Source organism: Stegodyphus dumicola, chromosome 2 (genome assembly GCF_044657685.1).
Source record: "Stegodyphus dumicola isolate Sdum_Otavi_A_Nest chromosome 2, ASM4465768v1".
Taxonomy (NCBI): domain Eukaryota; kingdom Metazoa; phylum Arthropoda; class Arachnida; order Araneae; family Eresidae; genus Stegodyphus; species Stegodyphus dumicola.
The window spans coordinates 32,106,102-32,119,871 of NC_140769.1; the positions used below are offsets into that span (position 1 = coordinate 32,106,102).

Below are 13,770 nucleotides of genomic sequence, written 5' to 3' on the forward strand. Positions count from 1 at the left end.
CATCATTTGGGTTATGGGCCTCCAGCCCCTGAGTTATTTTTAGTGCAGACTTTTGAAGTTTAAAGTTAATTTAGGACTTAAGAGATTGGGGGGGGCGGTTTTTGTTAAAATTCAAATACGGCTACTGTTAGTGTCATGCATAATATTGCTAAACTTGAGGCATGTAATTATTTTACATGGTCCAAAGATATGAAATTTGTTTTAAATGGAAAAAATGCATGGCTTTTGGTTAAAGGTATTGAAAAATGTCCTGATTTAAATTATGTTAAGGGTATTACAAAAGAAATTATAGCCGACTATCAAAATAGAAGTCGATTGGCATTATCTTTAATTTATATGAATGTAAGCCCTGAATATAGAAACTTGATATGTGAAATTGATGACCCGGTAGTGGCATGGAATACGCTTGCCAAATACTTCCAGCCAGATTATCGGTCAAGACATATGTCCCTGTTTTCAGAGTTCTTAAATTGCAAAATTAAGCCAAATGAAAGTATTAGTTTCTTTTCTTCTAGATTAAAACGTGTAACTGAACAGTTAGCTGATATTAATCAGGCTGTAAGAGACGTATATATATGTTTCCAGTTTCTTAGGTTCCTTCCAGATAAATTTGATCAAGTAGTTCAGAATGTTTTGAGGTGGCCACATGAAAAGTTCATATTTAAAAATGTTGAACTTGAAATACTAGCAGAGGAAACGAGTCTTAACTTAAGAGAGATAGATAGGGAAAACTTCAATAAGACTATAGAAGTTCAAAGTACTCACTGCGAACCCAAATTTAAGCAGATTAAAGGGCTCAAGTGTTATAAATGTGGTCGTCCAGGTCATATTCAAAAATACTGTAGAATGAGAGGTAATTTTTCCAGATCACCCTCATCTGCTTCTTCTGTTTTCTCAGCTGTATCTAGTAGTAATAAAGCATCTCCTAAGTGTAAGAACAAACCCAAGTTGAGTAAAGGTAAAAATAATTCCCATGCTCAGTCCCATTTTATAGCTCAAGCTAATGTTAACAATTTGGAAGAAAATGATGATAGTTGGATTTTTGATACAGCTGCATCTCATCATTTTTGTAAAAATCGTGAATTGTTTGATACTTTTTCTCCTGTGAAAAATGAGAATATGCTAGTAGCTATTGATAGGGTAACTTTTCCAATTCATGGGAAGGGTACTGTTAAAATGAAATTTGGGGATACGGTTATTTTGCTTAAAGATGTGTTATACTCGCCTGAACTGAGACGAAATTTAATATCTGGACCTAGGGTGGATATAAATGGAGCAAGATTTTATGGTAAAAATGGGCAAACTAAAGTTACTGATGATGAAAATGAAACTTTGTACAAAGCTAAGTTGATAGGAAGTAACTATCATGTATTCCCGAAAATAGTCAAAAAGGGGGGCAAATCTGTAAAATTTGAGGCATCCACAGTTCAGCATAGTAATAGTGAATTATGGCATGGTCGGTTTGGTCATATAAATTATGGTGCTATTGTCAGGACTAGTAAGAGACATTCAGTTCGAGGTCTTCCTGTGTTAAAGCACTCACCTAATTTGTTTTGTGAACATTGCCAAATCAATAAGCAAAGACGAATCTCCTATAGACCCTTAGAAGGTATTCAAGTAAAGAGCCTGCTTGAAAGGGTTTTTTCTGATGTATGGGGACCTATTAACATTCCAGGTAGGAATAGTGAACGTTATTTCGTTTCCTTTATTGACGAATATTCTCGTTACGTGGTAGTGTACCCCATTGTGGAGAAAAGTCAGGTGTTTGAAGTATTTGAAAGGCATATAGCACGTGCGGAAAGATCTTTAAACCTTAGATTGAAATACTTTAGGACTGACAATGGGCGAGAATATGATAATGATCAATTCAGGTCATATTGTAATAAAAATGGTGTAAAGCACGAATTTACTGATGTATATACTCCAGAACAGAATGGAGTTTGTGAGAGATTTAATCAGACAGCTCTCAACAATGTACGTGCAATCTTACACGATAGTGGAATGAGTTCTGAATTTTGGGGTCAGATGCAGTAATGTATTTTGCATATTCATTTAATAGAATTTGTCATAAGGGCCAAGATAGAACTCCATTCGAATTATACACTAAGCGGAAATCATCAGTACGTCACCTTAAGGCATTTGGAACGATTGCCTATGTGGGAATTCCAAAGGCTAAAAGAAATTCTAAACTTGATCCAAAGGCAACGAAGGGCCGATTAATTGGGTACAGTGTACGAACAAAAGGGTACAAGATTTGGTTGGAAAATGAGCAAAAGGTAGTAGAAACCCTAAATGCTACTTTTAAAGAGTCAATTGGAATGCAGAAAAGTGGCAGTGGAGCTGTACTGAGCACCCTTCCTGATTTGGAATCTGAAGAAAGGGTAGAGTTCCAATCTACTGATACTCCAGTTGGCTATTTTCCTGAAATAGAGGAAAGAACCGATACCAATGTACCTTCTTCTACAATTGGCACTGACCCTCAATCTACATTGAGACAAGTAACTTGGCTTCGTAAACCTGTTCCAAGGCCAGACGGCACTCGTACGAATGTGTATTATTTTGAGAGGGGGTGTAATCAAAGACTACGATAACCAAATGATGTAGAAAGGTATTGCACTGAACATAATATTCAGTATGATCCTACCTTGTTTGATTTCAAGGGAAGCAATACTTATAGTGGTGAAATCGACCCAACTGGTACTCCTTCAACGTCACATACCCGAGATAGCTGACTAGAGGTTTCAATTCCAAACACTTATAACCAGGCAATGAAATCCACAGAAAAGCTTAAATGGATAGAGGAAATGGCCAACATGCGAAAGCATAAGGTATGGCATCTTGTTCCACTTCCTAAAGACAAGACTCCACTAGGTTGCAGGTGGATTTTCAACATTAAACGTGATGAATTTGGAAACATTGTTCATTTTAAAGCTCGTTTAGTGGCTCAGGGTTATCGGCAAATTAAATACGATACCTACGATGAAACCTACTTGCCTGTAGTCAACTTTTCAGTAATAAGGTTCTTTTTCTCCCTTTTAGTTGCACATCTTGGATGGGCAAATATACAATGCGACGTAAAAAGTGCCTATCTCTACGCTCCTTTCTCAGAGGGAATTTATAAGTCCCAACCTCAGGGTTTTGTAGAGCGAGATAAAGAAACTTTTGTGTGTCGTTTAGATAGAGCCTTGTATGGTTTGCATCAGAGTGGGCGATTATGGTACTACGAGTTGGATAGAACACTATGTAACCTAGGATTTATCAAGTTTGAGTGGTGCAATTGTGTCTATCGTTTTAAAGATTTTGTCATTCTGTTGGTTTATGTTGATGATATAGTTGTGTTTGGAAAAAGTGAAGTTCAGGCTAAAAGAATATTAAAAGTCCTGAGTTCACATTTCGATTTGAAAATTTTAGGTAAAACAAGAAAGCTTCTGGGTGTGGAATTTGAATATGAGAACAATAGTGTTTTAATTCATCAGCAATTATATATAGAAGACATAGTTGATTGATTTAAGTCTTTTAAAATACAAATTACTTCCCTTCCAATAGTTAAAGGTGTGAAATACTCAAAGTCTCAAAGTCCCAGTAAACAAGAAGAAACGACTGAAATGATGAGCTATCCTTATAGAAATGTTTTGGTATGTCTCGTTTCTTTGCAATCGTACTCGTCCGGATATAGCTTATGCTGTTAATATTTTTCTCAGTTCCAAAGCAATCCTGGTAAGTTTCACTGGGAAGGATTACTTAAACTTTTAGGGTACGTTTCCAATACCAGACAGCACAAACTTAAACTGGTATGCAAGGAACTGAAGCTCAATATATATTCAGATTCGGATTTTGCTTCAAGCAGGGATGATATGGTGTCTATTGGTGGACAAATAGCTTTGTTGGGAGAATCACCTGTATCTTGGCGTACATTTAAAGAAAGGGGAGTGAGTTTGTCTACTATGGAGGCTGAATTTATCTCCATGACTGAATCAGCAAAAGAATTAGTTTGGTTTAAAAACATCTTGGATGAATGCATTCAGTTTAAAATTGCAAGTAACTATGTTTCAAAACCAATATTGTTTGCTAACATGGCTGCTATATGTTTTACAAAATCACCCATTGAAAACTCAAGGACAAAACATATAGATGTGAAGCTATTTTTCATTCGTGATCTATTGAACAGGGAAATTTTTGATTTAAAATATGTCCCAAGTAAAGATAATCTGGCTGATCCCATGACAAAACCACTGACTAAGCATAACCTGATAATATTTTGTGGAACAATTTTCTTATGAAATTTGTTTTTGTGTGTATTTAAATTAAGAGTTTTGTTTATTTGAAACTAATATGTTATAAGTCATATGTGATGGATATTAGGTAAATGTAAAACTGTATAGTGTAGAATGTTGTATGAGTGACCAGGGCCCTGGGTAAATGTATTGAGCGTATAATCATATATATGTCTTTGTATTGTTTTGTAACATGATGAACTTTCTTGTTATGCTAAATTTTTGAATAATGGGATAAGATGTTCCCAAAGGAAAATTTTCTTAAAAATTTCTGAATGAAATTGTGATATTTATTTATTCTTGTTTTGAATTTTGTAAAGATACTGGCATTCAGTTTTTATTTCAGGTCGGAGATGATGATGTGGGGGGCATTTGTTGGAAAATATAGCTTATTTTAAACCTTTTACTGCATCATCTCTCCTCCTTGAAATGTTTATTTAGTTTAGTTCTTATTTTAATGTAATATAGTAGTTACTTCTACTTCTTTTTCTTGCTGCCACTGTTTGCATTGAGAACGGACTGTTTCAACCTAATTAAGATGCAAAAACGAAAGTGATGTTACGTCATCTGAAAAGCCGATTCGTGCCGATAGCTGATTGGTTGCCATGAGATGACATCATTCCTACTTCTGCTATAAGTATCTCGCGTCGTTCTGGCTCAACCCTTCTAGTTCCTGCTTTCCTGGCACTTGAGTGAGTGGTTTCCAGCCCCTTCAGAAGGATACATGCAGTCCAGTGAATACAGTGCCTTGGTTCCGGTTTGCGGGATGGCTGTTCCTGAATAAAGTTCCTTGGTGCCTGTCCGCGGGATGATTGTTCCGGAATGAGTTCCCTGGTTCATATCCATAAGATGGCTGTTCCAGAATAAAGTTCCTTGGTTCCAGAGGCTACCATGTGAGTGACTGCCGTGGGCAGCATCCATGTTCTTCAATAAAGGCAGCATTTAAAACACGTGAGCGGCGATTCCTCGTGCAAACGGAGTTAGGCCGGTTTTAAGTGTTTTCAAGAACTTCATTTAAATTTTCAGGTGTTTTCTCAACCATTGATTATGGACTTATTGAATGTGTAGCCAGCTTCATTTTTAAGCCACATAATTACTGTTTAGGACTTTTTGTTTGTATTGAATGCCAGTGTTTTGGAGACCAGGTAAAAATATTATTTGATGAATGATGGTTATATTATATTTTTCCTAAGACTCTGATATTGTTGAAATTTATTTTCTGTGTTTTTATTCTTTATTATATTGTTAATAAATTGGTTAAGTTCAAAATCTTTTATTGTCTTCAATGTCTGCACAACATGATATCTCAGGGAGCTTTTATTGCTACTACTGCTAAATGTTTAATTTCTTTAAACTTTAAACTTTGCTTTAGCATCAAGTACATTTTACGAAAAATGCAGTAAAAAGGTAATTGCAGATTTATGCAAATTTTTTACCAAAAATGTGCATTTATACACAGTAAAGCGGAGAAGACATTGGATTAAATTTTTACCAGTCATTCGCACATGCAAAGAAAAAATACGGAACATTTAGGTCAATTACTGTCAAATATATACGTTTTTGTACCGTAAAATATGGGAAATATCTACGGTAATTTCTATCAAATACAGTCAAAAGTCGTTAATTCGGACACCCATAATCCGGAATGATCTATAATACGGACCTCAAAGCTACAAACTTTCTGCGCATGCGTCGCGTCGACGCATGCATGTAAGACCTTTACGGCTGCGAATATGCGTGTGTGCATGCTCATAATACATTTGCGCAGGCGCGTTTAATGTATAACGGACGGTATAAGCTAAGCTAAAATTATCTAATTCAGTTAATGTTGCAGATTGTGTTGCTTCTTAATCTTCGAATTGGATCCGGCTTATTATTTTTTGCAGACTGTTAGAGCAATTTTTATAAAAGTAAGCTTGAACTTTCGTTTATGTCAAATAGAGTTTCCGATATATATTTACTAATATGTAAAGTATCTACAAAGCGAAAGTATGTTTAGAAGTCCATTAAACAAACAGTGGAATTGCTGCAAAAAATGGATAAAAGTATATTCTTTGTTTCTCAAATTATTCCGAAATCTGTTTATCAATTTCACGCTGCTCTGCGCCCCGGGCGGGGGGAAACGCCACGCCGCACAATGAACTGGAAGTTAATCTGTCAGCACTATCCTTATCTTCAGGGCAGATGTTTTTATTTTATTTGGCTTATAATTCCTTACTAAATGTAGTATTCCAACTCGATGTACTCCGTCTTTGATATGATTTAAATCAAATTCCTCATTATTATAATTCACTTCCGATAGTGAAGAAAGTGACACAGAGATTATTGAAAAAAATTTCAATTGACAAATTAGTCGGTATTCTCGACACAGCAATTGTAGGACTTGAACAGCGAAACTTTGTAACTGAATAAGAGATTATGTCTGTTTATAGACTTAAAGAGAAAGTATTATCACATAAAACGAAGCAACTTAAACAACTTACATTGAAAGAAATGTTTAATAAAGTAAACAAATAAATATCAAGTTTTTTTTTTTTTTTTGTAAAATTTGATACCCTTTAGATCATAATTGTTATTTATTTCATAAATTATGGTTTCATATTTTTTATTTTATAATTTCTGCATGCCATCTTACCAGATTTAAACTGATGATCTATAATCCGGAAAAATCGATAATCCGGAATCGCCGAAGTCCCGACAAATCCGGATTAACGACTTTTGACTGTATATACGTTTTTGTACCGTAAAATACAGGGAATATCTACCTTAATTTCTACCTAATATATACATTTATATACAGTAAAAAAATCGGGGAAATTTACGTTAATTTTTACTAAATATATATGCATACGTGAAGCAAAAAATTGAAGAGATTTACGTATCTGCAATAAATATATGTAAATTTTTACTATAAATATACGTTAATCCCTGAAATTTACGTATATTATACGTAAAAGCTGCGAATGAACAGCCGTCTCTCGCATAAATATACCTAAATTTTACGTAAAAGTTACATATAGTATAACATAAAAATATACGTAAATATCTAGTAATTGCCACTGGACACTTTTTATGATATTTTTTCGTTCAACTTGAACGTTTATTATATGAAAGGCCATTTGTAAACTGCACGTATTTTTCTCATGCTATTTACGAATGCGTGCTGCCTGGGATTATTCTCAGCTTTTGCAGTGTTACTTTAGGAAGGAGTGAGTGTACAGGAGAAGTAAGTATATAAATAAATAATCTGGAAGTATAACAGTTAATGCACAAAATTAATCTAAAGTATAATTCAAGCAATGTTCTAAATAACATTTTAGAAGTCCATTGCTCTATATTTCTGAGTTAATAAAATTGCTTTTAGGTACTATTATGATAATATAAAAATTTATTAACATTTAAAAAGAAAATATTTAAGAGCATAAAAAAATTCAATCAATTCACATTAATGGGTAGTTACATTAATGTTGAAGCCCATTATGTGCAACACAGTCTCTAAACAGGCTGGGAGGAACTCAGCAAAGTGCGGGAAAGTATTTACAGGAATATGAAACTATGATTATTGCAGTGCAGTTGACAGCTGCTAGAGGGTGTGTGGTAGATGAGCCATTGAGTGAAAAATCTGACAGAGATGATCCCATAAAGTCTTGACTAGGCATAAAACTAGGAAATTCAGGAGCCAGAGAAATACAGTAAAGTTTTCCTCATGCCCTTCTAACCACTCACATACCTTTCTAACTCTGTGGACATGTCACACTGTCTTTCTAGAAGATGCTATTATTCCCAGGGAAAAAAAAAAAATCTGCACATATGGATGTAGGTGATCTGCAAGGATCAATGCATATTTAATGCATTCCCATATGACCAGAGTTTACATTACATATGATGAAAAAGTTTACAATGAAATGAATTTAAGACAGTCCCCCCCCCACAATCTCTGATGAGGATATATACAATGTTTGGAGACATTATATTAAGTAAGCACTGCATCTACAATTTTACAGAAGCACTTTATTATTACTCAAAGATTGCTGAATACTTTTATATCAGTGGTGGTTTTTTGACACAAAAATGAAATAATAATTCATTTTTAGAAAATTTTTTGAGGGAAGAGGGGGCGATCAAGTATCTTAAATATGCATAAATAAATAAGCATAATCCACCTTGGCAAAGACAAATGCCATAAACATTTTCTTGTATCAAAAGGATCTCGGCTGAAGTAAAAACGTTCACACGACAGTGTCTGATGTTAGACTTTGTTTTAATTTAGTCACCTGCAGTATTATGTTCAGCGACAGCTTTAGATGAATGGTATTCCCTGAGAAAATAACTACTGCTGCAGTTTATATTAACAGAGAAAACTTCTAAACTTTTGAAATGATATTTTGCATTTATGTTTATATGATGAAATACAAGAATCTGCATATGTGATTTGCAATTACATTTTAATTATTTCAAAAAACATCAAATTATTTTTAAAATTATGCACTCCAATACTTTCAATACATAGTTTATATAATTTTCTTAACATTTAGATTCAGATGTTAATTTTTCATACAAAATGAAATTTATTAGTTCACATTTAATACATTTAAAAACAGGCCATTTGGAGGGGGCTTATCTGAGATAATTAGAGAAAAAACTACCGCTGAAGATGGCCCCAAACACTCGTCTTATAACAAAGTAACAATTAACAAATTATTAAAAATATATTTTATTAAAAACGTTTTTTAAAAGCAAAATATATAATAACAAAGAAATCAAATTTAAAACCAAATACAATTTAAAGACAAGGAAATAAAATTTTTGTAATCTTGTTATCCTTCCTAATCATGAAAAATGAATGTCTCATTCATCATTTGTAATTTACATTATTATAAAATAAATAAAAAAGTCAGAAAAAAAACATTTTACCTGTTAAAAGCTCCATTAACTTAAATATGTAATGACGAAACGTACTGACATTGTGGATTTTGATCAGATGAATAAGAGACAAAAATAATTCTTCACATTCTTGGTGAACAAGTGATGCACACTGCTGGCTCAAAACTCGTAAAATCCACATCATAAGCCATTCCGTGAAACCTGCAAAAGTAAATTTACTTCAGATGCTTATAACATATGCAGGAAAAAAAAAAAAAAAAGATGTAACTGTGGGTTATTCAGTATTCGCAGCTATTATAAACAACAAGATAATAATCTTAGTGTCAGCTGTTGCAGAGTAACTGTGGAAGTACTGGCTGACCTTTCTTGTTTCTGTTGACTACTGCCTGCAACATAGCTATAATGCAGTAAGAAGTGTTCTTCAACAATGAACTGTAATTCACCGCATGAGTTTTAAATCATCACTTCTTAGCTTCTAATGCAATATCTAAACCACTGCAGCATCAAAATCTGGGAGCAAATAACTTCTTATTCATCTCCTTAACTTAGATTAAATGTCTAAGTTAATGATATGGTGGCAAAAGGAAAGCATAGCTGCTAACCTTTATATATGAAATATTCAGAGATTCTTACCAAGAGTTTCCAGAGGTCTTCACACTGCACCGTGGTGCAATTTCAAAAGAACTTTACTGACTTGAATTAAATTTATAATACATGCTTCAGATTATTGGCATTACGATTCTGATGCAAAACATATTAATATTTAACAAAAATTTCATATTATTTGGATAATCTCATTTTGTAATTTTCTTACATTTTTTAACTGAGAAAATCTCGAGTATAAAAGGAAGCTTTTATTTATCAGAACATAACTAGTGAACAATGAACTATTATGAGAATAGATTAGATTAAACATTAGACGAGTCTTCAAAAAAGTTAATAGATTAAGACAATTCAAATCAAATAAAATTTTATATGAAAAATTAAGCTGAAAAATCACTAGAAGCGGGGGGGGGGAAGAAATTTCACAATTTCGTTATCATTTATTCAATAAATTCTGCTTATTGGTGAGTAATATTTTCCTTAGTAAAGGCTATAAATCAAAAACCAAGACAGTTTGCAGCTATGGGAAGACAAATATTTATTTGCAAGATATCATTATTGGTGCTTACTGTAGTATCCTACTCCAACTAGCCTTAAGTACTAACTAATATAAATAAAGTATTGTAGGTAATTTGGATACCATTCTGTTATGATGCCAGATTCAGAAATTTATGTAATGTGTGCATTATGCATGCATGTATGTACATACCTATGCATGCATATTTGTGTATACACACCCACATATAACTGCATTTCTGAATCAGGTCCCGATAACAAAAAAGTATAAAAATTTGTGAAAGTACATTATATTCATTATCAAAATAAATATACACTATCCTAAAATGTAACAATAATTGCAAAAATATATGTTACAGAATATTTAATCTGCTCACATTAAAACTTGTCTTCAGTAAACGTGCTTTAATTCTCCTACCCACCTCTTTATTAGCAGTATCTTAATTAAAATAAAATAATCACTACATCTAATTATATGCTAATTCTATTTACTTTATTTTATAACGTAATAAATAGTATGCATGTTACTGAAAACAGTAGTGTGACTTCTTAAAGCTTAATTCTTTACATACTAAAACTCCCGTACAGTCTACTGTATCATCCAAGACTTTATGTCAGGTTGCCGCCATAATTCTTTTCTCATTCTCATTAACAAAAAATTTGAAGCTTTCAGAGAACATGATTTGTCTAACTCCCAATGGTTAAATAGAAAGTCCCCCAAAAGGTTTCATTTATTTTAATTACGGCAAAGCACATTAGGGCTATCTGCCTAAGGGAAGGGATACCTTCGTGAGAGACTTTCTAAGGGAAACTGGCTCGTATATATGTTACACATGGGGAAAACCACGAAAACGCCCATGCAGCCAGCCCGTTCACGGGATTCAAACCTCGGACGGAACTACCAGTGTTCAGCGACTTTACCGCTCGGCCCCTCGTGGGCCCACCAAAAGGACCCCTTTCCTTAGACAGACAGCTCTCAGGCACTCTGCCATATTCATATAGCCTAACAGTAAAGAAAATTATGCGCTTTTGTAAACTGACCTGATCAATGAATTAACAAATAAATAAAACTTATAAACAGGCAGTGCTGTTTACTGAAAAGGTATTTCTCTTTTCTAGATCTCATGCGGACAAAGAGGTAATTATGAAATGCAGGCCTTTTTTTTACTCCTAAAGTTTAAAGTTTAATGCTTGGAGGAATTGCAATCTCTTAAAGATTTGTATCCTTTAGAAGGAGAGATAAGATGCTCCAGCAACCTAGGGTGGTTGCCCATCAGGCTAGTCATAGGTATTTCCATGGCAAGCCATCACAGGTAATACAGAGTTGTGAAGAGGTTAAGTATTAATTCAGAAGTCAAACAACAGAAATCAGCGTTATATTTTCAAAATTTTTGCAGGACTAGTTTCGATGGTTTTACCAAACCACCATCCTCAGCTGCAAAACCGCAAATGAACAAGATAGGAAATAATGATTAGATAAGATAAGAAAGCCTGGACAAGAATAAGCAAGTGGCGCCATCTGTTGGTTAAACCAGAACTAAAACATAATTTCTTTAAAGGCCGAAGGCAAATTTGGATTGGAATTAGGATCGTTAACTAGAACAGAAAGATTTTTATGAATGTGAAATGCCTCTAGAAAATCCAGTTCTCCAATGGAAGATGTTTTTTGAATAATTTTGGCAGCAGAAAAATTGAAAGTGTGATTTTCAGACACAGGAAACACAGAAGTCTTCTGTGTTTCCTTTTTTCTAACATATGCCTCATGTTCCTTGATGCGAAATTTTAAGGCTCTCTTAGTTTGGCCAATGTAAATTAACCCACACTGGCAAGGAATCCTATAAATACCCCAGGAATTCATATCCGGAATGGGGTCCTTGAGTATGGAACTTGGAATTTTATTGATGGAAGAATAAACAACCCGAAAGTTAAATTTCTAAAAAATATGTGCAACTTTATAGCTAATTGATGGAAAGAAGGGAATGACAACAGAATTTTTATAATCTCCTAAAACAAGAGTGTGCCTTATAGTGTGATGAGATGAGAATTTTTTAACTGCTTGATTAATAATGTTGGGTGAAAAGCCCCTGTCAATAGCTATTGCTTTTAAATAATTTAGTTCTTCATCAAGGGCTAGTTTGGAGAAGCAAACTTGAAGAGCACGGAAAACATAGGAATAAAATGAAGCTAACTTTTGTTTAGTCGAATGACATGATTTAAAGTGTTGTGGAAGGCAAACCGATGAAGGTTTACGGTAAACCGTAGTACTGAAGTTGGATGTGTTAAGTGTGACCAGAATGTCAAGAAACGGAAGAGAATTGCAAGTTCAAAAGTGAACTGAATAGCAGGATCAATAGAATTCATTGTTGAAAGAACTTTATCTAAATCATCTTTATTACCTTCAAACAGAGTAAAAGTATCGTCTATGTAGCGGAACCATGCCGGGAAGTTTAAAGTTTCAAACAATTTTGATTCCTAATAATGCATGTAGATATCAGCCATGATGGGACTGAGGGGGCTTCCCATGGCTAATCCCTCAGTTTGCTTGTAATATTTATTTTTGGAAAACAAAATGTGTTTGTTTCAAACAGAGTTGAGTGAGAGAAATTAGCTCATCAATTTCGATGCAAGAGAAATGAAATTCGTGAAGTCTGGTTTCTAGGCATCTATCTTAATGCACTTTAATAATTCTAGACATCTTAATACACAATAACTATCTTAATTTCTAGACATATTATGTTTCAGGGTTCATACACATTTCTGCTCACAAAAATTAAGTACTTTTAAGGACCATTAATGAAAAAAATTACGGACCTATGAGCAAATGGAAACTGAATTAATTCAATTAAAAATATTATCCATGCTTGAATTTCACTTTTGTAATACCATCCTAAAAATGAAATACATCCCTAAGTAGTATGCATTATTACTAAACACGAATTAATTAACATAATTATTAATAAGTTGGAGAATAAAATAAACTTTATGCAATTTATCAAGTAGCATTAAATATTTTACACTTATAATAGTTGGACATATTTGAAAGAAATAAGTGACATTTACATTTTACTAAGAGTTAGCTTTATGATGATTTTTTTTTTTATGCCTCATTTTGTCAAATACTTGGTCAGTATAGAGGTTTAGTAAATAGCAGGTAGATTTTATATCTATCAACATAGGTTAAAATGAGAAGTAAGATCATAATCAGCATGATTCTTAACAAAAGGCTGAATGTTGTCACCACTGCTGCTTGTCTAGAAAGAGACCTGCTGATTAGAACGAAGCTGAAAGACCTGACATAGGCACGGTTGACAAGTGTTGACAGTTAGTCAGGCTCTGTTTGATGCAGTTAGTGTCGTAGCTTCGTGTAGAGTTCCAGAGACTGTAACCCAGTTGATATACTTTAAGGTTCCAATAAGCCATTAAAGCACCAGAGGTGATAAACTGTTTTGTATTATTTTAAGTCTCACTAGATGCAAAGAATAAATTTTACTTG

General features: G+C 33.7%; 1 protein-coding gene across 5 annotated transcripts in view; it reads right to left on the reverse strand.

The window, feature by feature from the left end:
* The window catches only part of LOC118192119 (serine/threonine-protein kinase ATR-like), a 391,326-nt gene that overhangs the window by 343,454 nt on the left and 34,102 nt on the right, over positions 1–13,770 (reverse strand). For all 5 annotated transcript variants that reach the window (XM_085810548.1, XM_085810547.1, XM_085810546.1 and 2 more), the window contains one exon: positions 9,189–9,359. In XM_085810548.1, the coding sequence (XP_085666674.1) occupies positions 9,189–9,359 (171 nt within the window). The remainder of the gene's footprint in view (positions 1–9,188; positions 9,360–13,770) is intronic.